At 52.8% G+C, this 26779-nt stretch overlaps 1 protein-coding gene across 2 annotated transcripts; it reads left to right on the plus strand.

The window, feature by feature from the left end:
• Positions 1-1150: 1150 nt before the first annotated feature.
• On the plus strand, positions 1151-10983 carry SIK1 (salt inducible kinase 1). Of its 2 annotated transcripts, none has more exons than XM_086417015.1 (14): positions 1151-1352; positions 1672-1842; positions 2295-2411; positions 4935-4998; positions 5161-5322; positions 5499-5623; positions 5850-5973; positions 6557-6780; positions 7041-7187; positions 7659-7781; positions 7886-8102; positions 8610-8885; positions 9566-9800; positions 10204-10983. In XM_086417015.1, exons 2-14 carry the CDS (start codon positions 1687-1689, stop codon positions 10568-10570), a joined length of 2337 nt encoding a protein of 778 aa, XP_086273141.1. In that variant the 5' UTR covers positions 1151-1352; positions 1672-1686; the 3' UTR covers positions 10571-10983. The 2 variants fall into 2 exon arrangements, with proteins under 2 accessions (XP_086273141.1, XP_086273135.1); XM_086417009.1 differs by having other exon boundaries at positions 1151-1284.
• The last annotated feature ends 15796 nt before the right edge of the window (positions 10984-26779 follow it).

Genomic DNA, 26779 nt, shown 5'->3' on the forward strand with positions numbered 1-26779 from the left:
CCTTTATTTAAGGTGTGCTAACTGGATTTCTCAACACCCTGGTCCTTCAGGAGTGGGGTCCATTCCCACCTAGACCTCAGGTCAGCCCAGAAATCAGCTCACTGGGCTTTCCTCTTCTCTCCAGCCTGCTAGGTTTCTTCAGCAAAGGGCTGCCTCCAGTCACCAGCTGGCTGCTGACCTCAGATTGGAGGTGAATGGGCCGGGTGGGCTGAACCACTCCCCTGGGGGCTCACCGCACTCAGGCAGCCCCCAGGCCCCCAGTGTAGGTTACAGAGAGGCTGACCGGTTTCCAGTGTTGACGTTTCAGTACAGAGCAAGAGCAGTCGAAGTGGGACGCCCATGACTTCCATGTCCGTGCTTGCCACGCTCAGAAGGGTCCCTGGCGGGTGGCGGCTCCTCCGTGGAGCCGGTGACCGATATGGGGGGTGAGACCTGGCCTGCTGTCATCTGCACCTCGTATGGCCACATTCTGCGCGTCTGTGAGCTTTCCCGGGCCCCACCTGGTACTTCCCCTGAGGCTCCAAGGCCGAGCACTTCCGAAGGAAACTAGGGGACACATGAAACTCGCAGCACGATAATAGGGACCCGGGAGTAGGGGTCTGCAGAGGACGCAGCCGCAACCGTGCTGCACTTAAGGAGTTTCAGAACCGCGCTAGAACCAAGCCTGCTGGGAGGAAGCGAGAAGGGGGAGACCAGCGCGAAGGCGGCCGTGCGCCCGTTTGAGGAAGGGCAGGCTCTCACTGGGGACGAAACGGTTAAGCCTCCCGCAGCGCCCTAGGCGTCCGGTAGGGGTCGCGCGCCGGCGGGAGCGCGGGCGCTCGCGGGCGGGCCTCAGGCGGCCGGGGCCCCTGACGTCACCGCCCCACGGTCGCCATGGCGACGGCCTCATCAGCGCGCGCGTCAGAGCCGCCAGTCTCTTGGCAACCGCCCGATCTCCCGCTCTCCCTCCGCCTGGCGCTCGGCCGCGCGTCGCTCTGGCGTCAAAAGGACGTCAATGGGGATGTATCAATCCGGCGGCGGCGGCGTGGGCGGGGCTGCCGTGGGCGGGGCCGGCGGCGTGGGGGAGTGACGGGGCGGGCCCGGGAGCCCGGGGGCGGGGCCGGGGGCGGGGCGGACGGCGCGTGCGGCTGGAGAGCGCGGCTCCCGGCTCAGAGCTGACATGCGGCGCAGCCCGGGCGGCAGGCGGCGGAGCAGTTGGCGGCCGGGCAGAGCGAACGGCCGAACAGGCGGCGGGGGCCGCGGGGCGAGCGGTGTCCCAGCCTCGGCGCTCCGAGGGCGGCGGAGGTGAGGCGCGGCCCGGTGGGCCGGTGGCCGCCGCCGGGCTCGGGGCTGTAGGCTCGGCGGCCCCGCAGGTGCGCGCGCGGGGTTTTCGGGCCGGGGCGCCGCCGCCGGCTTCCCCTTTGTTGTGCGGCAGACAGCTGGGGGCCGTGGGAGCGAGGGTCCAGGGCTCAGGACGGAGACGGGCGCGGGCCGCGGTCCACGCGTCCCGCGGGGCTTGGGACCCGGAGCCTGAGTGGATCCGACTGCGGGCGGCGGGCGTATGAGCGGGGCGCACGGCTCCCGGATCGGGGCTCGCGGTGGAGCAAGTCGTCGGCGGGGGCGGTGGCCGCGGGTCCGCGCGCCCGGGGTCGGGTCTGCAGACGCCAAGCTGAGCGCGCCCCCCGCCCGTAGGTGCGGCCCGGAACCATGGTGATCATGTCCGAGTTGAGCGCGGCCCCCGCGGGCTCGGGCCAGGGCCAGCAGAAGCCTCTCCGGGTGGGCTTCTACGACATCGAGCGGACCCTCGGCAAGGGCAATTTCGCGGTGGTGAAGCTGGCCCGGCATCGAGTCACCAAAACGCAGGTGCGTGGTGGGGGCGGAACCCCGGCCCGGGGTGGACCCTCCGCGGGTGGATACCCCCTTTCCCCGAAGTCGGGGAAGCTGGTGAAATCCCTCCTTGTGGGGTCCATCGTCCCAAGGTCGAAACGCTGACAGTTTTTATCAGTTCTGTATAGAAAGAAATGCGATATGTTATGATTATGCGTAAATTGTACAGATACTGGGGAGTAGCAAGAAGGATAATGACCAAATACCCAGGAGTGCAGCTGGAGCCTGTAAAACGAGTCTGCAGAGACTTAAGACATTTATTGAACTTTGACTTTTTTGGTTACTTTTGTTATTTTCCTCCCTAAGTTTTTGTGACCTTTGGGGACATGAAGTGTTTTAGAAATTAACCTGCAAAAAACGAAGTGTGTAAATTAGCTTAACGCAGAGAGTTTTATTTCAACAAAATATCCTTTATTAATAATTTGTAGGTTGCAATAAAAATAATCGACAAAGCACGATTAGATTCAAGCAATTTGGAGAAAATCTATCGAGAGGTTCAGATCATGAAGCTTCTGAATCATCCTCACATTATAAAGCTCTATCAGGTAAGGATTCAAGTGTGCGTTCCACTGTTACTTCTGGCAAGTGTATCATTTTTTAATTTTCAACAACTTAAGTCTACAGTTTCTGAAGGTTGTCTCGCTGGGTGGGAGTCAGGGAGTTGATTGTAGAAGGTAAAAAGATTGATTTTTGTGAGCTATGCACTAATTTTTTCTTGCTTTTGGATCATAATCCAGATTTGCTTCATTAAAGTTTTATTTGATACTGTTACTTGCTCCAGTTTTGGATGCGTTGGAGGTCAATTGTTAAATTTACTATGAAAACAAAAAAAAAACACACGGATTTCTGTATTGCTGAGAGTCAACCATTTAGTGTGAAAGGACAAATTTGAGTCTAGACACTTCTACCTCGGCAGATTTTTAATAAACTTTAAAACTAGCTGCTCTTACCAGTTTTTGTAAACTTACCTATGCCAAGGCAGCAGTGAGCATTTGTCTCTTCTGTTTCAACCCTCCCATCAGAAATGGAGACATAAAGCACCTGTGCCCAGGTGAGAGCAGGGAACTTGACATCTAATCCACATTGAGAACGCACCTCACCCTGTCCGCCTGTTGGTTTGCTTTGTGACTTTATTTTTGTTCTCCTGTTAAGACTAATAAATTGTACCTTTGGAAACTAGGTGCTGATTTTATTAGGACAGCAGAGCGATCTCTTCCTTAGCCAGCCACTTCCGTAGAATGAACTTAGATCCACTTCGGAAGGATGTGTTCTTTGCATTCACCCAGTTGTGTTGGGTATAAGTTCCTTTTGAGGAGTCTCATGAAACCCTGTGGATCCACGATGAATAGGGGACCATGTGTGTGTGGGGGGGTGTGCCCTTGGCAAGGCGAGGTGGAGAGAGGACTGTGATTGAAGTGACCCTGGGGAACGCTGCTGCCCTCGGTTACAATGAAGGATGAGGGAGTCACAAGGCTCGTGTTCCCCTAATGACAGTTTACTCGGTGTCGTTAAGCGCACAGCTCACGTCACGTGCACTCCGGTTCATGTTTTGTTTCTGTTGTCGTCGCGTCGTGAGGCCCAGATAAGATGTTTCCTCCACGGTGGCTGATGTCAGTGCCTGAGCAATGTGCCCACCCCGTTTCCGCAGGAGTGGGCTAAAGCCTGCCTGCCTTTGACTTTGCCGAGGGGGATGAGCCAGGGCCTTCCCGGTCTTCCTGTCCTCCGCTGACCCTGGGCAGGAGGAGCCCGGGTAGCCAGATGCCTGGCCCCTGGGATCCACGTTGAGGTCTTTTCTGGGGGTGAATTTGCTCCGCTCCAGGACCTGCTGTTGGAAGATGACGGGCTCAGTGGGCTGCAATGATTGTACAGCTCTCGTTGTGACACTAATGTCTAATTTGCATCCAGCTGGCCCGGGCCCCAGAACCTTGGAGAGACACTTCAACTCTTTCCTCGAGGTTTTTTTTTTTAAACTTCAAACGTGTTGACTCTTAAATCTTTCTGCCTCTCTTTTTTTAAACTGAGGAAGGGGATAAACTCAAAGTCCCTCCACCACACAGGTCCAGGGCAGTTACAATTGCAGCTAAACTGCATTGTGTCTGCTCTTCTCTTTAAGTTTATGGCTCAAAGTACCTTTTTAAAGGAATAATTACATTTTGAACCTCGAAGAGCTCTTTTTTAAATAAGGATAACTTCCTCTGAAATAGTCCCTGGTGGTCCAGTGGTTAACACTTTGCCTTCCAATGCAGGGGTTGTGGGTTTGATCCCTGTAAAGGGAGCTAAGATCCACATACTTCGAGGCCAAAAAACGGAAATATAAAACAGAAGCAATATTGTAACAAATTCAATAGTTTATGAGTCTGTTTTACTCCTTTCAGTACCAAAGATTTGAATTTGACCTTGTTTCTTAGTTATGTTTTAAACTCTTAAAAACATCTTTTTTTCAACATGAAATAAAATTCTCGGATCAGTAAACAAACCTTTCAGGTGTATTTGACGTTGGCTGTTGCTATTGACACACACGCTGAGCGGTTTGCTGTACAGAGAATGGTCTTTCATAGCTTACCTGGCAAAGCCGGCCTCTCTCAGCCTAATGTATCAGGTCAGTCAGTAACGCAAGTAGGGAGGGGAACTTCTTATCTATTATTCAACTTGTGCTGGCCCTAGGCATGGATAATCTGTTGTCTGCTCAGCTTCTAGTAGAAAGGCCTCGCAGAACTCTTAGCATCTATTTTATTTCTGGGGCCTGCAGAGCCTTCACTTTGGGTGAGGAAAGTGAGTTAAAAATATGGCAGAGGCAAGTTGCAGTTCGAGCAGATGTTTTTGGAAGCAGATGCGTATTGAGGTGGACAGGTTAGTGAGGAGCTCACATCTGATTTTAAAAAACTTCCTGAGTAGGAAGTCCCTTTGTCTCTTTATTGCGGAAGTTTTTCTTTTCTTTCCCTATTTTTTGAAATAACAAATATACTTATTCTGGAGAAGTTAAAAATTTACAGGATTTCAAGCGGATTCTTGAAACATTGATATGTTCCTTTTTCACGTGATTAAACGTCAGGTCTTTGTTTTTTTAGGTTATGGAAACGAAGGATATGCTGTACATTGTCACTGAATTTGCAAAAAATGGAGAAATGTTTGGTAAGCCACGCTGATTTTTGATATCTATTGGAAAGAAATGGTAGTAACTTGTTCCCACTCGCCCCTCCAGTGGTGGGGTCTCCCCAGCATTCTTTCTCTGTGCCCCGAGCAACAACTGGACTTTTGGGTTTGGGGCTAGAGCTTCGTTTTGTCCCTCCTCAGATTACTTGACCTCCAATGGGCACCTGAGCGAGAGTGAAGCTCGGAAGAAGTTCTGGCAGATTCTGTCAGCCGTGGAGTACTGCCACAGCCACAACATCGTACATCGGGACCTAAAGACGGAGAACCTGCTGCTGGACGACAACATGGACATCAAGCTGGCGGGTGAGGGCCAGGAACGTGCCCAGTGGGAGGGGTGCCTGCGGGTGAGGGGCCGCGAGTGTGCTCCGTGTGAGGGGTGTACCTGCTTGCCAGGGGTCCATGCTTTCTTGCACGAGCCTTTGAAACCTCGACCTTGCTGTTTCTGCCACAACTTCATCGCCTGTTTCTTTGCCTCTCAGATTTTGGGTTTGGGAACTTCTACAACTCAGGAGAACCTCTGTCCACGTGGTGTGGAAGCCCCCCATATGCAGCCCCGGAGGTCTTCGAGGGGAAGGAGTATGAAGGCCCCCAGCTGGACATCTGGGTAGGAGCCTGGGTGGTACATGGGACATGTGTGGGGCGGGGGGGCCTGGGCGGGATTCAGGTGCACGTGGTGGGGGACTTGGAGTGGGCATGGGTGTGTGGGGGGGTGGAGGGGGTCTGGAGGGGACGCAGGTGCGCAGGGTTGGGGGCTCGGAGGGGGCACGGGTGCACAGGGTGGAGGGCTCTGATGCCTGGGCACAGGTGCTGACCTGGTCCTCCTTCTGCAGAGCCTGGGCGTCGTGCTGTACGTCCTCGTGTGCGGGTCTCTGCCCTTCGACGGGCCCAACCTGCCGGCCCTGCGGCAGCGGGTGTTAGAAGGCCGGTTCCGCATCCCCTTCTTCATGTCCCGAGGTAGGTGAGGACCTGGCCTCCTCCGGGCGCATGGGGTTGGCAGCCTGCTGGCCATGCATTGGGTAACTTGGGATGAGAGTCTGAGGGGAGGAGGAGGAATTCATTTCCTGCAAGGCCTGCTTGGCCGTCTTCTGAGTCTGCTGTTGGGCCCGGCAGCCAGTCCCGTGTCGCCGCAGGGTGTTCACCAGGTGCCTATGAGGCTGCTTATGGGCCCTGCATATGGGGCTGGCCTGCCCCTTTGCAGGCTGTTGGGAAGCCAGCTGGGGCCCAGTGTCCCAAGTCTCACCCACCCCACACTGGGCTTCTCTCTTCCACTCTGACCGCTGCCTAGTAACACACAGGATGGGGGTTCTAGGTGGTTCTCAGTCTAGTGGACTTGAGGACCGCGTCCTCCAGGGGCCGATCCCTCAGCCGGTGGCCTTCCTTGCTGGCAGTTCTCTTGGCCTCTGTGTTCCCTGGGATGGTCACTGGTCTGCTTGCCATTTGCTGGGGAGCTGTGTGCCCTGCAGGAGCCCAGGCGGGAGGTGGGAACGCATGGGCGGGCGGCCCGTGCGCAGACTCAGTGCTCCGCTCCCACCTCCAGACTGTGAGACGCTGATCCGCCGCATGCTGGTGGTGGAGCCCGCCAAGCGCATCACCATCGCCCAGATCCGACAGCACAGGTGGATGCAGGCTGAGCCGGCGCTGGTGCTGCCGGCCTGCCCAGGCTTCTCCCTGCTCGGCTACACCTCCAGCGTGGGCGACTACGACGAACAGGCCCTGGGCATCATGCAGATGCTGGGCGTCGACCGGAAGAAGACCGTGGAGGTGAGCCGCCTGGCCGCCTGCCTGCCTGCCTGCCTGCCTGCCTGCCGTGGTGGGGAAGAGGGCGCCTTCCCTGGGTGGCTGATCGGAGAAGCTGGCTCTTGCCAGCCAGGTTAGAATGGGAGCAGCATGGCTCATTTGAGGGCTGCTCGTCTGCTAGAAAGGGTACTCTCGTCCGCCCCAGAATAACCCCAGAGTGGTCTCGTCAGGGACCGTCCCTTCTGCCAGCCCCTCTCTGACCCCCACCCTCTTCTCTGCCCCAGTCACTGCAGAAGAGAAGCTACAACCACTTTGCAGCCATTTATTACCTCCTCGTGGAGCGGCTGAAGGAGTACCGGCTCGCCCAGCCAGCCCGCCCTGGCCCTGCCCGGCAGCAGAGGCCCCGGAGCACAGACCTCAGTGGTTTCGAGGTGAGGGGGCAGCGAGTGCCTTTGATTCCTCACCCACCACCTGTGTCTCTGCCTTGGACTGTGTCCCCAAGTTAGGAGTCCCCCTCTCAGACACCCCTAGGAGGGGTTGCAGACCGAGCCCCGAGGTCACGTCCCCTCACCCGTTAGGCACTGGATAGGGATCCTGTGTGAGCCGCTCGCTGACAGACGGCATGATGGAGAGGGGGTGCCAGCCTCTCTGCTGGGGTTCAGACCCTGCCCATCAGCCCCCTGTTCCTTCACTGCCCCTGGTGCCACCTCCCGGCCGCTCCTCCTGGTCTCCCTGCTCAGCAAGGCATTGGAGAGAGGGTGCGCGTGTCCTGAGCCTGTCCGGTCACAGCTGAGGCTCGTTAACTCAGAAACCAGCCTGGTCTGTCAGGTGATGCCGTGTTGCCGGTGGTCATTCCCCGCCGCTGTGCCTCATGGCCTCTGTCTTCATCTGTCGGCCCACAGGTGCCTCAGGAAGGCCTCCCCGGAGACGCTCTCCGCTCCGCCCTGCTGTGCACGCAGCCCCAGACCTTGGGGCAGTCTGTCCTACAGGCCGAAATGGACTATGACCTCCACAGCTCCCTGCAGGTGCGTGAGCACCTCGTGGGGGGCATCTGGGGTGGGCGTATCTGGTCCCCAGTGGTGGGGACGCTCCCGAGCCTGGCCTCACGGTCTGTGTATGTCCCTCGCAGCCCCTGATGTTCCCCGTGGACACCAGCTTTGGCGGGGTGTGCCGGCATCGCTCCATCTCCCCCAGCAGCCTTCTGGACACGGCCATCAGCGAGGAGGCCAGGCCAGGCCCAGGCCTGGACGAGGAGCAGGAGGTGCAGGAGCCCCTGCCCAGCAGCACAGGCCGGAGGCACACGTTGGCCGAGGTCTCCACTTGCTTCTCCCCAGGCGCCCCCCCATGTAAGTGTCCCCGGGGGCCACACACACACCTGACAGGTGGGCTTAGGGGCGGGGCAGCCTCTTCTGATGACAGTTCTCCAGGTTTGCCATTCCTGAGCACCCGAGGCCTGATGGACCATACTTACACCCAACAGGGAGCTCTCGAGCATCAGGGCTGGAGGGGATTTAGCCGTCCTTGGGCTGGCAGGACAGCTCCTTGGCCCAGGCCCCTCTGTGTCCCGGGTGCAAGCTCCACTGTCGGCTGTGGAGCCCCCGGTGCTGGCTGTCAGGGCTCCCTGGACTCTGGTAGCCTCTGCCTGTCACGGACGTCCTGTCCACAGAGTTGAGGGTAAGGGTGGTGGGGGATACAGCTGTCTGCCCCATCAGAGGGCCGGGTTTGCAGGAGACGCTGCAGAGGATGCAGAGCCCCAGAGGCGTGAGTGCTTAGACTCATGGTGAAGTGTTGAGCACTGGGGGTGGGTCTGGCCTCAGGGTCCCCAGGGCCTCAGCTGCACCCGCTTCCCACAGGTATTGTCGTCTCACCCTCCGTGGCCAGTCCTTGTGAAGGCACCAGCTCAGACAGCTGCCTGACCTCTGCGGGCGATGGCCTAGCCGGGCTCAGTGGACACCTGGTTGCTCAGGGGCTTGTGGGTGCCTGCTCCCCACTCAGACTGGCCTCGCCACTGCTGGGCACCCAGTCTGCCACGCCTATGCTGCAGGCGCAGGGGGCCCTGCGAGGAGCTGCCCTGCTGCCCGTCAGCTTCCAGGAGGGCCGGAGGGCGTCAGACACCTCGCTCACTCAAGGTGACTTTCTCTTTCATGCCCACTTCCACCTTCTCCGGGAGACCCGAGTGTACCCACTGCCCCCGGGGGCAGGGCATCACTTTGTCCCTTGTGGCAGGTGGCTATCCTCTCTCCAGGCAGTTCTGGTAGAGCAGCAGTGCCCCTCCAGGCAGGCCAGAGCTGCTGCCTGGGTTCTAGATGCCCTGGCTTCTAGGACAAACTCATGTGGTCTCTAGAAGGTGGTCCTAAAAGCCCAAGAGGTGCTTAGATGCCAGGTAGCAGGTCCCGACCTGGAGGAGGGATGGTCAGGGAGCCCCTGCCATGAAGGCAGTCTACATCAGGCTCTCCCAATGCCCCCTCCAGGCTTGTGGGATGCTGAGGCCCCCTGTACTGCTCACTCCTGCCTTCCACAGGAGTGGAAGGATCCACTGTCTGCCCAGATGTGTGCTTCTTCAGTGCTGGAATTGCTGTCCCAAACCAAACCCTAAAAGGGGATGATGTCCCAGCTGTAGGAGGGGGGCTGTCATGAAGTGATGGGGTGACTAGAGGGCCCCTTGACCCTGTAGGAAAGTGCTGACCCCCTCATCCCACCATGTCACACCACGCGGCCCCCCCACTGCCTGGAAGCCCCAGCGAGCTACAGGCCGTTGGTTCTGGGCTGGGGGACAGGTCTGGACACGTGTTGGTTTTGCCTCCCCCAGGGCTAAAAGCCTTCCGGCAGCAGCTGAGGAAGAACGCGAGGACCAAGGGGTTCCTGGGGCTGAACAAGATCAAGGGGCTGGCGCGCCAGGTGTGCCAGCCCTCGTCCTCCAGCCGGGCCTCCCGGGGCGGCCCGCATGCCTTCCAGCTGCCCGCGCAGAGCCCAGGCCTGCACGGCGGTGGAGCCGGCAGCTGGGAGGGCAGGGGCATGCTGGAGGACGTGCTGCAGCAGCAGAGGTAGGCCTGTGGGCACCGGCTGAGACCTGGGCAGGGCTCACAGACCTCGGGGCACCTGAGTATCGTTAGCCCTGAGCTCCTTCCCTGTGGCTGGGGGCGGGGGCGGGGTGCATCAGCTGGTGGGGGAGGGAGGGGGCAGCGAGGAAGAATGTCATGTCTGGTTGGCATCTCTGAGCTGCTCTGAAAGCAGGAGGGGGAAGGAAATGTCAGGAATTGCTCAGGGATTAGTCACACACAGAATGGCGTGTTCTGAGCAGCCCCAGCCCGTGGTTCTGTGGGGTAGGCCTTCCAGCTCTGGCAGGTGGAAACCCGATCGTGTGGCAGTCTGGCCGGCGGCGGGGGGAGCTGCGAGCCACCAGCTGGCCAGCACTGACCTGCTCCCACTGTCCCTCCGTCCGGCCAGGTTGCTCCAGTTACAGCACCACACGACGGCCCCAGCCAGCTGCCAGCCAGCCCCCTTGGTCCTCGCCCCCTGCGACGGCGCCCTCCACATGTCAGGACTGCAGAAGGATCTGGGGCTGGGGCCCAGCCCTCTGCTGCCGCCCCACCTGCTCCAGGCTGGCGTCTCCCCGGTGGCCTCAGCCGCCCAGCTCCTGGATGCCCACCTGCGCATTAGTGGCTCCACAGCTCCCAGCCCCGCCGCAGCGGCCCCCCAGCCACGCTTTGCCATGCTGCCCGTGAGCCTGGAGCCCACAGGGCTGCCCCATGGGGACTGTGAGATGGAAGACCTGACCTCAGGCCCGCTGGGCACCTTCGTCCTGGTTCAGTGAGGGCCCCGGCTGGGACAGCTGACTTCTTGAAGCAATAATTTCAGAGGATGTGAAGATGGTTCCCGACGCAAAGCCAATAACTTTCCAGAAGCGAAACAAGCAATATGTTTGGTGTTTTGGATTTTTTAGTTTATTATTATTATCATTATTTTTTTTTTCCTTGCACTGAGCAACTGTAACTCCGAGTAGAGACTGGAAACTTTTTGAAGAAAAATAATAATCCAGGGGCCTGTTGTTGGGACCGGTGGATGGGATGGGGAGGAGGGCAGTGGGTGGAGCCAGCAGTGGTATGGGCAGGGTCACAGGGGGGTGGCCAGTTGGCCCCAGGAAACCATGGTGTGAGCTGTGTGTCTCCACTGTGTGTATGCGCATGTGTGCGTGTGGATTAGTGGTGTTTTTTTTTTTCTTTTTTTTCACAATTCTCCACTTCCTGAAACACTTACGCTTCACTTGAAAACTGTGAACTTTCCGCTTTATGTATCGGTTTTTGAAAAGCTCTAACCTCCAGTCCAGGAGAAGACGATCTACGAGTTCTTGGAATTCTCTCCCCTGAAATCAGAACCCAGAGGATAGTTTTTCTTATCTTTCGAGAGCATGTTGTATAAACAGCTCGGGAGTTAGTTTTCCAGGATTCTTTGGAGGGGCTGCAGAGAGGAACCTGAGTGAGATGGAGTGAGGTGGGGGCTCCCCTTGGTCACTTGGGCGCCCTCAAAGGGAGTCAGCCAGGGAGGTTTCTTCCTCCTGCACCTCTTATTTCCGCTGCTAATTAAGTTTTTATGCATTTCATTATCAGGGTCCAAAAAGAACAACTGACTGGGGAGGGGAACGTGCAATATGGCGAGTCTCTGATGGGGGTGGCCGGTGTGGGGCTGCTGGTGGTGGGGGGACAGCCCACCCTGTCCGGGCCCCACGCTCGGTGGGCTTTCGTTTTAGGAAAGTGAAATGAGAGGTCAGGTCAGTGTTGTTCAAGCTTTGTTCCTTTTTTAAAGCAAATACTGTACATGTATATACATAGGAGGCAAACATACACTACTTATTTTTTATACTTTTTACTACATTTTTGTGTTCCTGGTTTGAACATCCCTCTCTGGTAACGTGACGACGCACCTGGCGCCAGGTCCAGGTGGAGGCGGGGCCAGCAGGCAGCAGACAGGTGCGCGCTCACCCGGCAGGGAAACTCAGGTGGTAGCCACTGGACTGAGCAGGACAGCCACAGCTCCCACCCCTGCGGCCGATCAGGGCCGTCCGTCGTCCCCCCCACGCCTCCCCCCAACCCAGGTGCCTTCAGCTCACGTCGGCTCTCACCACCTGCAGCGTTAGGCACGGGTGGTGCCGACCCGGGCGATGCTGGCTCGGGAAGGGGGCCCCTGTAGAAGCCAAAGATTGCTGAGGCCCAGGAGGTGGCCCAGCCTGCGTGTTCCCGGCTCCCAGCCCTGCTGCTGCTGCTCCGGGGCTGCTTCAGGATCAGGACAAAGGACTCCGTGTGCCCAGCGGCTGCCAAGTCACCCAAGCCTCTCGTGACTCGCACCAGGAGAGTGCCGGAGGCCCTGGGGCTCCAGCTCAGCCCCCTCCAGAGGCACCATCAGCCCTCACGAGGCCACCCTCCACCCCCGACCCCTCGACGCATCTGTTCGAATGCCATTGATCAAAGGCCTCAGAACTGTGACAAGCACTTTACTCTCACTGCAGTTTTTTCTCGTCGCTGTCAGGCGTGTCTCGTGTTGTGTCCGGCGTGTGCGATGCGTGTGCTGTAGGATTCTCGGCAGCACTGTCCTGCGAACTGAGCACGGGGGCCTGTCCTAGGCCCCGTGCTGTGTGATGAAGATGTACATAGTTTGGGTTTGTTTTTTTTTTTTACCGTAACTGAATTATTTTATTTCTTATGTTCACGTGAGAAACATATGCCAAATGATTAGTGGATGTATGTTTTTTAATTTAATATTTAAATAAAACATTTGGGGAAAAAACCTTGACTTCTTCCCCCGGTTCTTTGTGGGCTCCCTCCTTCTAAGCCGCTCCCTCCAGGTTCGATGAGTCTCAGATCTTAGAGGACAGGGCGAGGTGCCAGCTCCCATGCCTCGCTGAGCCTCAGACCCAGGTTCTCAGCTGCTAGAGCAGAAGGTGCTTGGTGGTCCGGGCTGGGGGGTGGGCCTACTGGTTCTCAGACCCCTTGAGCCCAGGTGGTAGCGCTGCTAATCAGCTGGAGGTCTTAACTGCCAGGTCTGGTTTCAGCCTGTTCTCTTCTCCCAGGGTACCATTCATACTTCCCTCTTCAGCCTTAATGTTCTCTGGATCCACCTGTAAATCAAGGCTTCGGAAGAATCTCACAGCCAAACTATTTCCCAGTTTTTAAAGTTGGTGTCACCACTTTCTAGCAGTAAGGCAGATACGGCTGCTAGACAAAGGGTACTCTTCACTTTGATGCCTGGCAACTCTATTTTTGGTAAAAAAGAAATTCTTGAACCTTTTCACACCCATTAGGATGATCATTTTGAAAAAAAAAAATCCTATTTGCAAGGATGCAGAAATTGGATCCCTTCTGCATTGCTTGTGGGGACGTGCAATAGTGCAGCTGCTGTGGAAAACTACTGCAGTTCTTCAAATAAACAACGCCCATGTCATGCAGCAATCCCACTGCCGGGCATAGACCCAAAAGAACTGGATGTAGGGTCTCAGCTATCTCTACACCCGTGTTCATGGCAGCATATTCACAAGGACCAAAATGTCCAAGCAACTCAGTGTCCATCGGTGGGTGGGTGGATTAACAGAATGTGGTCCATCCACACAATGGAATCTCTGTGTGTGTGTGCGTGCGCACACTTGTGCTCAGTCATGTCTGACTGTGATCCCATGGACCGTAGCCCTCCAGGCTCCTCTGTTCATGAAATTTTCCAGGCAAGAATACTGGAATGGGTTGCCATTTCCTACTCCAAGGGATCTTCCCGACCCAGGGATTGAACCCGCAAGTCTTGTGTCTCCTGCATTGGCAGGTGGATTCTTTACCACTGCGCCACTTGAGAAGACTGGGATTCCCAGGTGGCTCCATGGTAAAGAATCCACCTGCCAAGCAGGAGATGTGGGTTTGATCCCTGGGTCGGGAAGATCCCCTGGAGAAGGAAATAACAACACACTCTAAATATTCTTGCCTGGAACATTTCCGTGGACAGAGAAGATTGGGGGCTACAGTCTGAGGGGTCGCAAAAGAGTTGGACATAACTGAGAAACTAAACAGCAGCAATGGAATATTGTTCAGCCTTAAAAAGGAAGGAGATTCTGCTATCTGCTATGACACAGATGAACCTGGAGCACATGATGCTCAGTGACAGAGCCAGGCGTAAAAGAACAAACACTGTGTAATCTCTTTACCAGAGGTCCCAGGAGGAGTCAGACCCATAGAGAAGGGAAGTAGGACGGCAGCGGCCAGGGGCTGGGCATGGAGAGGGAGTGAGTGTTTCACGGGGACAGTTTCAGTTTGGAGGTGCTGGAAATGCCGGAGATGGATGGTGGGGATTGTTGCACAATAATGTGAATGTACCGAATGCCACTGAAATATACACTTAAGTAGTTAACATTGTAGATTTTATGTGTATTTTACCAAAGTGAGAAGAAGAAAGATTGTCAGGACTCTGTCCTGGGCTTACAGATCTGCTCACAAATCCTTTCCTGTCCCCAGAACAGGAGGCCAGTGGCCACGGGACTTGTGAAGCTTGCGGTGTGTGAAGGGTGCTTTGGCCCCACAGCCTACGGCTTGCTCTCCCAGCAGTTCTGCATGTGGACGATCCCACCTCGGGCGTTTCACGAGGTGTCAGTGCTGTGGAAGTATGCATTCCTGGGGGGGCCCGGGGTGAAGCGAGGCTGAACTAGGCTTTGGTACGTCCTTTAAGCACATGATGGCAAGTCTGGGCTTGGGCAGTGACCATGCTGTGGCTGGCTTCCTCGTGTTCAGTGCAGTGCACCTCACAATGCCATCTTCCGCACAGGGGGATGTGAACACTAACAACCACGAACTCTGTAACATAGCACCGGAGAGCTCCCAGGAACACACTGACCCTGAAGGAAGTACCCTTCAGGGTACCCACAGGGTTGCCACAGCCCGAGGACACATGTCCGCCAGGGAGGAAGGCCAGTGCAGTGAGTGGCCCAGGCCCCGCTCCATCCGCCTGCTTCTGTTGAAAATGCTGATTCCTCCTGCAGCAGTGCCATATCCGTGTGGTTTTACTGCCCAGAGCTCCAGGGGACAGTGCTCCAGAGCCCACCCTGCTTTAGGAGAAAGCATTTTTGGGTGTTCAGAAACATGGTCAGTTTGAGTGAGACTGACTTCTTGGGGAGGGGACAGAGGGAAGGATTTGGAGGGGATAGAGTGATGGAAGTTCTGGACTGGAGCTGAGGGCTCACCTCCCCCAGAGAACCTGACCTAAGAGGAACTGGCTTGCTTGCCCAGTTCAGTTGCTCAGTCACGTCCAACTCTTTGTAACGCCATGGACTGCAGCATGCCAGGCTTCCCTGTCCATCACCAGCTGCCGGAGCTTGCTCAAACTCCTGTCCATCGAGTTGGTGATGCCAACCAACCATCTCATCTGTCATCCCCTTCTCTTCTTGCCTTCAGCATCAGGGTCTTTTCCAATGAATCAGTTCTTTGTATCAGGTGGTCAAATTATTGGAGTTTCAGCTTCAACATCAGTCCTTCCAATGAATATTCAGGACTGATTTCCTTTAGGATTGACTGGTTTGATCTCCTTGCAGTCCAAGGGACTCTCAAGAGTCTTCTCCAACACCACAGTTCAAAAGCATCAATTCTTCGGTGCTAAGCTTTCTTTATGGTCCAACTCTCACATCCATACATGACAACTGGGAAAACCATAGCTTTGACTAGGCGGACCTTTGCTGGCAAAGTAACGTCTCTGCTTTTTAATATGCTGTCTAGGTTGGTCATAGCTTTTGTCCACGGAGCAAGCGTCTTTTAATTTCATGGCTGCAATCACCATCTGCAGTGATTTTGGAGCCCAGAAAAATAAAGTCTCTCACCGTTTTCACAGTTTCCCCATCTATTTGCCATGAAGTGATGGGACCAGATGCCATGATCTTAGTTTTCTGAATTTGAATTTTAAGCCAGCTTTTACACTTTCCTCTTTCACTTTCATCATGAGGCTCTTTAGTTCCTCTTCACTTTCTGCCATAAGGGTGGTGTCATCTGCATATCTGAGGTTATTGATATTTCTCCTGGCAGTCTTGATTCCACCTTGGGCTTCATCCAGCCCAGCATTTTGCATGATGTACTCTACATATACGTTAAATAAGCAGGGTGACAATGTATAGCCTTGACGTTCTCCTTTCCCGATACGGAACCAGTCTGTTGTTCCATGTCCAGTTCTAACTGTTTCTTCTTGACCTGCATGCAGATTTCTCAGGAGGCACGTAAGATAGTCTGGTATTCCCATCTCTTGAAGAATTTTCCACAGTTTGTTATGATCCACATGGTAAAATGCTTTGGCGTAGTCAATAAAGCAGAAATAAATGTTTTTCTGGAACTCTCTTGCTTTTTCGATGATCCAGCGGATGTTGGCAATTTGATCTCTGGCTCCTCTGCCTTTTCTAAATCCAGCTTGAATATTCACGGTTCACGTACTGTTCAAGCCTGGCTTGGAGAATTTTGAGCATTGCTTTGCTGGGGTGTGAGATTAGTGCAATTGTGCAGTAGTTTGAACATTCTTTGGCCTTACCTTTCTTTGGGATTTGGATGAAAACTGACCTTTTCCAGTCCTGTGGCCACTGCTGAGTTTTCCAGATTTGCTGGCATATTGAGTGCATCACTTTCACAGCATCATCTTTTAGGATTTGAAATAGCTCAACTGGAATTCCATCACCTCCACTAGTTTTGTTCATAGTGATGCTTCCTAGGGCCCCCTTAACTTCGCATTCCAGGATGTCTGGCTCTAGGTGAGTGATCACACCATTGTGGTTATCTGGGTCATGATTTTTTTTTGTATAATTCTTCTGTTTATTCTTGCTACCTCTTCTTAATAATTTCTGCTTCTGTTAGGCTCATACTGTTTCTGTCTTTTATTGTGACCATCTTTGCATGAAATATTCCCTTGGTATCTCTAATTTTCTTGAGGAGATCTCTAGTCTTTTCCATTCTATTGTTTTCCTCTATTTCTTTGCATTGATCACTGAGGAAGGCTTTCTTACCTCTCCTTGCTATTCTTTGGAACTCTGCATTCAGATGGATATATCTTTGCTTTTCTCCTTTGCCTTTCACTTTTCTTTTCTCATGTATTTGTAAGTCCTCCTCAGACAACCATTTTGCCTTTTTGCATTTCTTTTTCTTGGGGATGGTCTTGATCACTGCCTCCTGTACAATGTCATGAACAGCCGTCCAGTTCTTCGGGCACTCTATCAGATCTAATCCCTTGAATCTGTCACTTCCACTGTATAATCATAAGGGATTAGATTTCATGGCATCTGGTCCCATCACTTCATGGGAAATAGATGGGGAAACAGTGGAAACAGTGGCAGACTTTATTTTTGGGGGCTCCAAAATCACTGTAGATGGTGATTGCAGCCATGAAATTAAAAGATGCTTAGTCCTTGGAAGAAAAGCTATGACCAACCTAGATAGCATATTCAAAAGCAGAGACGTTACTTTGCCAACAGAGGTCATGTAGTCAAGGCTATGGTTTTTCCAATGGTCATGTATGGATGTGAGAGTTGGACTGTGAAGAAAGCTAAGCACCGAAGAATTGATGCTTTTGAACTGTGGTGTTGGAGAAGACTCTTGAGAGTCCCTTGGACTGCAAGGAGATCCAACTAGTCCATTCTAAAGGAGATCAGCCCTGGGTGTTCTTTGGAAGGACTGATGCTAAAGCTGAAATTCCAGTACTTTGGCAACCTCATGTGAAGAGCTGACTCATTGGAAAAGACTCTGATGCTGGGAGGGATTGGGGGCAGGAGAAGGGGATGACAGAGGATGAGATGGCTGGATGGTATCACTGACTCGATGGACATGAGTTTGAGTGAACTCCGGGAGTTGGTGATGGACAGGGAGGCCTGGTGTGCCGCAATTCATGGGGTTGCAAAGAGTCGGACACGACTGAGCGACTGAACTGAACTGAATGGTCTAGTGGTTTTCCCTACTTTCTTCAATTTAAGTCTGAATTTTGCAAAAAGAAGTTCATAATCTGAGCTGCAGTCAGTTCCCAGTCTTGTTTTTGCTGAATGCATAGAGCTTCTCCATCTTCGGCTGCAAAGAATATAATCAATCTGATTTCAGTGTTGACCATCTGGTAAGGTCCATGTGTAGAGTCTTGTGTTGTTGGAAGAGGGTGGTTGCTATGACTAGTGCGTTCTCTTGGCAAAACTCTGTTACTCTTTGCCCTGCTTCATTCTGTACTCCAAGGCCAAACTTGCCTGTTACTGCAGGTACGTCTTGACTTCCTACTTTTACATTCCAGTCCCCTATAATGAAAAGGACATCGTTTTGGGGTGTTAGTTTTAGAAGGTCTTGTAGGTCTTCATAGCATCATTCAACTTCAGCTTCTTCAGCATTACTGGTTGGGGCATAGACTTGGATTAATGTGATATTGAATGACTTGCTTGGGGTGGAAGGAAAAATTGTTAGTCCATTAGTTTTCTAATTTTTAAACTCTATTTTGACTATATTGGGTCTTCACTGAGGTGCACAGGCTTTCTCTAGTTGCAGTGTATGGGTTTTCCTTGTGGAGTGTGGACTCAGTACTTGTGGTGAACTGGCTTCTCTAGTCGCAGTGCATGGGCTTAGTTGCCCCAAGGCATGTGGAATCTTAGTTCCCTGACCAGGGATCAAACCCATGTCCCGTGCATTAGAAGGTGGATTCTTAACCACTGGACCACCAGGGAAGTCCCCCATTAATTTTCCTTCCAGAGTAGTAGCAGGGAGTCTCAGATGCCCATGGGGAGCACAGCCAGCCTGCAGCATGACGTTTGACTTTGGGAGGGGGTCCTGAAGAGGTTATCTGGGATGGAGATGTCTTTAGGGGACCCACCCTAGGTTTTCCAGGTCTGGCTCTGTGGGCTACCATCCGTGGTGAGAGGAGGCAAAGGGAAACAGATGGGCCTGGAGGACAGTGGAGGGGTAAGGGGGAGGGGAAGAGGGAGGGAAGGGGGAGGAGGAGTGTGGAGGGAGAAAAAGTGAGCTTGTTCATTCCTCCTCCCTTAGGGGAACTCCCAAGTCTCGGCCTGACTCACTCTTTAATTATCATCATTTCATTTATTTGAAGGTGAGTTCTGTAAAAAGTAGACACATCACTCAGGAGGCCCAGGTGACAGAGCTCTGCCCCCACTGTCTTTGAGGAGCTGTGTGCTAGGGTGAAGCCCGCGAGGGGGTTCCAGGCCAGTGCCGCTTCTCCAGCAGTCTCGGGGCGGGGTCGAGGGGGTTTGATTCAGCTGGAGGGCAACGTACCTTCCATCCTTTGGTGGGTGTGTCCACCTCTAGCAGCAAAGGGTACGTAAAGTCTGGGACTCCTGGTGCCCTGGATCGAGATTTGAAGGGGATGTGAGAACCCAGAAAGGAGGTGTCCCGAGAGCCAGTCATCAGTGAGCTTTGACCAGGCAAAGATGGTGTGATGACCACTGAAACCAGTATACATGTTTAATCACCCGGAGAGGCCCCACGTCCTCTCCCGGCTCCAGGCAGCTGCTCCAGCTCTCATCTCTGTGCACCAGTTTGCATTTCCTAGACTTTCCCACCAGTGGGTCATACAGTGTGGGTTCTCCGTTTGTTGACTTTCAGGAGGCAGAATGGCGTGCAGACCCGTGCAGGCGTCATGAGCATCACTAGTTCAGCCTTTCACAGCCAGGTAGAGCTCCAGGGTGTGGCCAGGCCGGAGGAGAGGGTGTTCATCCATTCCAGTCAATGGATGCTTGGGTTGTTCCCAGTTTGGGGCTATTACAAATGATGCTGCTATGAGTGTGTGAGTCTGCGTGGACAGGTTTTGTTTCTCTTGGGTAACAGGTAGAAGCTACACATATGGTATGATAGCTATTAGTTTTATGAGAAGATTTCAGACTATGACCCAAAGTGGGTATACCAGTTTATATTCCTTCCCATAATTTGAGTGTTCTGGTTGCTCTGCATCATCACCAGCACTTGGTAGCCTCAATCTTTATAATTTTGGCCATTCTAATAGATCTGCTATTCTCATTTCATCTTGCATTTTCCTGATGACTATTGAAGTTTAACATCTTTTTATGTGCTTATTGGCCATTTTATTTTTCAAGCTTATTTATGTCTCTGCCAGTTTTTAATTAGGTTGTTTTAATTCTTTCATTAAGTTGCAGGAGTTCTTTACATATTCTGCATATTAAATTGGTCTTATGTCTTATGTGTGTATTGTCTTATGTCTATGTGTGTATCAGTTCAGTTCAGTTCAGTTCAGTTGCTCAGTCGTGTCCGACTCTTTGCGACCCCATGAATCGCAGCACGCCAGGCCTCCCTATCCATCACCAACTCCCAGAGTTCACTCAGACTCACGTCCATCCAGTCAGTGATGCCATCCAGCCATCTCATCCTCTGTCGTCCCCTTCTCCTCTTGCCCCCAATCCCTCCCAGCATCAGAGTCTTTTCCAATGAGTCAACTCTTCGCATGAGGTGGACAAAGTACCAGAGTTTCAGCTTTAGCATCAGTCCTTCCAAAGAAATCCCAGGGCTGATCTCCTTCAGAATGGACTGGTTGGATCTCCTTGCAGTCCAAGGGACTTGCAAGAGTCTTCTCCAACACCACAGTTCAAAAGCATCAATTCTTCGGCGCTCAGCCTTCTTCACAGTCCAACTCTCACATCCATACATGACCACAGGAAAAACCATAGCCTTGACTAGACGAACCTTTGTTGGCAAAGTAACGTCTCTGCTTTTGAATATGCTATCTAGGTTGGTCATAAGTTTCCTTCCAAGGAGTAAGCGTCTTTTAATTTCATGGCTGCAGTCACCATCTGTAGTGATTTTAGAGCCCCCAAAAATAAAGTCTGACACTGTTTGTACTGTTTCCCCATCTATTTCCCATGAAGTGATGGGACCGGATGCCATGATCTTTGTTTTCTGAATGTTGAGCTTTAAGCCAACTTTTTCACTCTCCACTTTCATCAAGAGGCTTTTTAGTTCCTCTTCACTTTCTGCCATAAGGGTGGTGTCATCTGCATATCTGAGGTTATTGATATTTCTCCCGGCAATCTTGATTCCAGCTTGTGCTTCCTCCAGCCCAGCGTTTCTCATGATGTACTCTGCATGTAAGTTAAATAAGCAGGGTGACAGTATACAGCCTTGACGTACTCCTTTTCCTATTTGGAACCAGTCTGTTGTTCCATGCCCAGTTCTAACTGTTGCTTCCTGACCTGCATACAAATTTCTCAAGAGGCAGGTCAGGTGGAATGTGTGTATAGATGTATGCATATCTATGTACATACACACACACACACATATGTATCTATACATACACACATATATACACACACATTCACACACATAATATTTCTCCTGTCTATGGCCTACCTTTCATTTGCAGAGTAGAGTTGCAGGTTTTAAGTCCAACTTATCATTTTATCTTTTATGGTCAGTGCTTTTTTATGTCCTAAGAGACCTCTGTCTATGCCAATGTCGAGAGGATCCCCTTGTTCCCTTTCAGAGGCTTTATACTGTCAGCTTTTCTATCCATGTCTACAATCCACTCTGAGATGACTTTTCCCTGTGGTTTCGGATAGCAGTTGAAGTATATTTATTTGCTATGGATGTTCAGTTGCTTCAGCACCATTTATTGAAAAGACTCTCCTTTGCCCCATTGAATTAATTGGCCACGTTTATCACAGATATGAAGACCCACTTCTGGACTCTGTTCCACTGATCTACATCAATGTGTCTATCTGATGTCAATGCCATGTTGCCTTGATTATTGCTACTATCAATTTCTATTTTTGGCTGCTTGGTGTGGCATGTGAGATCCTAGTTCCCTCGGCAGGGATCGAGTCAATGCCCCTTACGGCAGAAGTGTGGTGTCCCGAACACTGGACACCAGGAAAGTCCTTATTGCTAATATTATAGCTTAAGTCTTGATAAAATCAGGCAATGTAAGTCTTCTAATTTTGTTCTTTCTCTAAATTACTACTGCTCTTCTAAATCCTTTGCATTTCCATGTACATTTTAGAATCAGCTTGTCAGTTTCTGTAAGTTGTATCAAATCTTGTTATTTGTGTGACATTGGTATTATTTCCTCCTTAAATGTTGATGGAATTCATTGATGAAGGCATTTGGGGCTGGGGTTGCTTTGTGGGAAAGTTTTAAATTACAAGTTCAATTTCGTTTCTTAAGTTTAGAGATAGTCAGGTTTTCTATTTCATCTTTGAGTGAACTTTGGGAGTTTATGTCTTTTAAGGCATTTGTCCATTTAAAATGAGTTGTTGGCCTTATTTCTCTGAAGTTTGTAGTATCTCTTCAGATCAGATCAGATCAGTCACTCAGTCATGTCCGACTCTTTGCGACCCCATGAATCGCAGCACGCCAGGCCTCCCTATCCATCACCAACTCCCAGAGTTCACTCAGACTCACGTCCATCCAGTCAGTGATGCCATCCAGCCATCTCATCCTCTGTCGTCCCCTTCTCCTCTTGCCCCCAATCCCTCCCAGCATCAGAGTCTTTTCCAATGAGTCAACTCTTCGCATGAGGTGGACAAAGTACCAGAGTTTCAGCTTTAGCATCAGTCCTTCCAAAGAAATCCCAGGGCTGATCTCCTTCAGAATGGACTGGTTGGATCTCCTTGCAGTCCAAGGGACTTGCAAGAGTCTTCTCCAACACCACAGTTCAAAAGCATCAATTCTTCGGCGCTCAGCCTTCTTCACAGTCCAACTCTCACACCCATACATGACCACAGGAAAAACCATAGCCTTGACTAGACGAACCTTTGTTGGCAAAGTAACGTCTCTGCTTTTGAATATGCTATCTAGGTTGGTCATAAGTTTCCTTCCAAGGAGTAAGCGTCTTTTAATTTCATGGCTGCAGTCACCATCTGTAGTGATTTTGGAGCCCAGAAAAATAAAGTCTGCCACTGTTTCCACTGTTTTCCCATCTATTTCCCATGAAGTGATGGGACCGGATGCCATGATCTTCGTTTTCTGAATGTTGAGCTTTAAGCCAACTTTTTCACTCTCCACTTTCACTTTCATCAAGAGGCTTTTGAGTTTCTCTTCACTTTCTGCCATAAGGGTGGTGTCATCTGCATATCTGAGGTTATTGATATTTCTCCCAGCAATCTTGATTCCAGCTTGTGTTTCTTCCAGCCCAGCGTTTCTCATGATGTACTCTGCATATAAGTTAAATAAACAGGGTGACAATATACAGCCTTGGCATACTCTTCCTATTTGGAATCAGTCTGTTGTTCCATGTCTAGTTCTACCTGTTGCTTCCTGACCTGCATACAGATTTCTCAAGAGGCAGGTCAGGTGGTCTGGTATTCCCATCTCTTTCAGAATTTTCCACAGTTTATTGTGATCCACACAGTCAAAGGCTTTGGCATAGTCAATAAAGCAGAAATAGATGTTTTTCTGGAACTCTCTTGCTTGTAGTATCTCTTAGTATTCATTTATTATCTATAGGCTCTGCAGCCATGCTTTCCATCTCATTAAGTCTTGTTTTGTGGCCCAGCATGTGGTTTATCTTGGTGAATGCTCCACGTGCTGTTGAGAAGGGCTTGAGTCCTTCTCTTGTTAGTGGAGTGTACTATAAACATCAGCCAAGGAGGGTGAATGCTGCTGTTGAATTCTCCTCCATTCTACTGATTTTTCTCTGTTCTTTTCTATTTGCACTAAGAGAGGAGTGTTGAGATGTGGATTCCAGTGTGGCTCTGTCTGTTTCTTTTGTTCTCTTTGGTTTTACAGTAATGTATGTGAAGCTCTCTCTTACTCGAGCCTGCATTTTCAGGATTGTTGCATCTTGATGAACTGAGTCTTTTATCATTATGAGCTGCCCCTCATTACCTTTTAATCTTCCTTGTTCTGAGGTCTACTTCCATACTGAGATTCCAGCTTTCTTGGGTTTGTGGTTGCGTGGTACATCTTTTACCATTTTTACACTATTAGCCCACTTTTAAAGTGGGTTTCCTGTAGACAGCATGGAGTTGCATCCTGGATTTCTATCCAGCTTGACCATCTCTGCCTTTTAATTTGTGTAACATTTACTGTAACTAGTGACACGAGTGTATCTGCCTGCCACACGCGCTTCACTCCAGTTTGTCTTCTCTATTCTTTGCTCCTTGTCGTGGCCTCTTTCTACATCTTCTGCAACAGCTGCATTTTAATTATGTCGCCTGTCTCCATGTGGGGAGGGGGTGCAGTGCACAACTCCCTGGTCTATCTCCTGTTAGTTGAACTGTGGACATGTGGCCACACCACCACTTTTATCATGTTTTAAAGAGCAGTGTTCATGGAAGAATACTGCACCACAAGAATTCCTCTTGTGGTAACAAGCAACAATAGCGACTAAGGTTGGGACAACATGTGCGTTGGGAAACGTGGGCCTTCACTGCTGGAGTTGGAGACAGAGACCAGTGGGTCCACTTTTCCATGAGCTCCAAGCATGATTCTACCTGTAGGACTTGACTGGTGCACATGGGCCTGTAGTGGGCAGAGGCATCGACTCCCCAGCCAAGCAGCTGGGCTATATCCCTCTGGCCCCTTCTTCCTGAGCCCAGTTGCCCAAGGAGCAGGGAGGGCATGCACGGGCAATGTGAGCTGCTGCTGTGTATCACCAGGAAGCTTGTCCCTGACCTTCTCAGGCTGCAACTATCAACTCCTGTGGGAAGGAAAGGCGGGGCCTTAGACTTGGGGCTGGTGGTTCAGTCTGGGGCCAGATGAGCCTGGCTCACACCCTTATCCCTGGATGTACCTACTGTCCATCTCTTTTCATTGAACAATCAGAAGATCCTGAAGAACAAGTTGGAAAAATAGGGGGATGAGGGAGTGCTATCTGAATGGGCAAAGGGGAGCCTCCTGTGCCTGAGTTACCCTTGACAAGGGTGACAAGCCCCACTTGGCATGTAGGGTCCAGCCAGGTTCTTGAGTTAACCCCACCAACAGCCCCCCAGCAGCAAGCTGGTCCTTAGCCTTGGCTTCCCAGCAGGACTCTCTGGGCAATGATCACATTTCCCGCATCAGTGATGGATGGATGGCAGGGATAAGGGCCCAGCTGGAAGGCTCTGGAGCCCCCATGCACCTAGGGCTCCTGGTGACTCTGCCCAGCCCGTCCAGTGCCCAGAGCTGCAGGCAAGCTGTGCAGGGCATTCCAGGCTGGTGAGTTTGAGACATTTAATGAGCGAGTTCCCTCTCCGTATGGGGTATAATTAATTTTCCTGAAATAGGCATGACAGGCCCGACAGTCTTTGCCTGAGTCAGGCAGTGATTATTGCCTCTCACGGGTGCAGCGTGCCGTCGGCCACTGGGAATTCAACATGCCCGCAGCTACCCAGCCCCATGGCGGAGGTGCAGGGGGGTTCAGGGTTGGCCAGAAGTTGGGGATACACTGCCCATCACAGCCACCCTGCCCAGAGCTTGGGGACCAAAAGGTTCATGGTCAAGAAGTATTTTCCTAATGAAATGATCCCTTCTTCCTGCCAAACACCAATGTTTCTGCCTGACACACACACAGTGCGTGAGCAGGGGCATCTGTAGAGAACTCACCGTCTTTCTGGGGTGGGTGAGGGCAGACAGAAAAACAGAGGGGATGGGACCCAGCCACCCCTTCCTACCAACCTCCCACCCTCCTCCTGGGAGCACTGGCCTCTCAGCCTGCATCTCAGAGGGGAGTGAGGTTCCCACCCTGCAGTGCCATGTGCTTTCCTGTGGGAGGGGGTCCGTTGTGCCGCGCTGGGTCCGAAGCTCAGACCCAAGGAGACTCCAGACACTGCTTCCTGCTGGACCAAACAACACCATCCCCTCCCTGAGTCCCTGCTGAGTGAAGAGAGCTGGCTGCCTGGGAGGCCCGGGTTTTATCCAGGAAATGGCTCTGGGGCCTCCCCCTGTCCTCAGTGGTGACCTCTGGGCAGCCTTAGTCCAAGGACCCTGGGCTTAAGGCTCAACTGAGCCACCAGCGGGGAGACCCAGGGCACGCAGGGGCTGAGCGAGCACCACTCTCGCAGGGTGGGGGGTGCAGGTGGGCCCAGCACAGGGTGTGCCCACCCCAGCCATGGAAGGTGTCGCCACTGTGACCAGTGGCGACACCAGGGCTGGAGAGGGGCTTGTGAGCAGGAGGTTGTGGTGAGGGGCTCTCCCAGCACTCCCGCTGCCCATCCACAGAGAACCAGATCCCACCTCCCAGCCGGGGGGTTGGAAGGAGGGGGCACACAGGCTGCTGGGGGCTCCTGTCTTGGTCTTCGGGCTGGGGGCAAGACAGTGGGGACCCTATGGACGTGCAGGGGTGTCCTGAGGATGGCAAGGGGAGGGTGGCCCCCTGGTGAGGGGGCTGTGGGAGGGATGCTGCCAGTGGGGGGTTGGGTGTGCACCCTGCTGTCTCCCTAGCCTGGCTCCAGGACTGTGGTGTACCCAGCAGCCCCGACTATGGCCCTCGCCTGGCCCTGAGTCCTGTCCCCGAGTCCTGTCCCCTCTGGGGCAGCTGGTGGCTCCCCTGATGTGTATTTGGGAAGGATGCTGAGTTCCCAAACTCCCTGCAGCCCTGAGGTGTGAGGCCCGCTCTGAGCCCCATTCCCCAGGCCTAGAGCTGCTGCTGCACTTGGTGAGGGGCCTGTCCTGGGCAGGGTGGGAAAATGGGCAGGAAAGGGGGAAATGAAAGTGCAGAGGGAAGTGGTCTGCCCCAGGCGGGCCAAGTGAGCAAGGGGCAGAAAGTCACAAGGTGGTGAAGAGGGCAGCAGGTGCTGGGCTGGTCTTGGTTCTAGAACCTCAGGGGCCCCCAGGGAGGACCCCTGGGCCCCCCGCTTGCTCGCAGCCAGAACCCCGCACACATGGGGAAATGCACTGAGGTGTCTCTGGGCAGCACCCCCTAATTACCCCTCTTCACTGCCCTTGGCTTCCAGGTTCCCCTCTTTAGGGTGGTGCTCCTCCAGTGCAGCCAGCTAAGGTCTGGGGGGTGGCAGTGCTTCCGGGGGCCAGGGCTGCACCCCACTCCTCCCAGCACAGTTCACATGGGGTGGGACTCAGAGTGGGCAGCAGTGTGATGGAATGTGGGGCCCTGGTGCCTC

The sequence above is a fragment of the Bos grunniens genome, chromosome 1 (assembly GCF_055505025.1).
Source record: "Bos grunniens cultivar Pamir isolate PY7600 chromosome 1, Bosgru_T2T1.0, whole genome shotgun sequence".
Taxonomy (NCBI): Eukaryota; Metazoa; Chordata; class Mammalia; order Artiodactyla; family Bovidae; genus Bos; species Bos grunniens.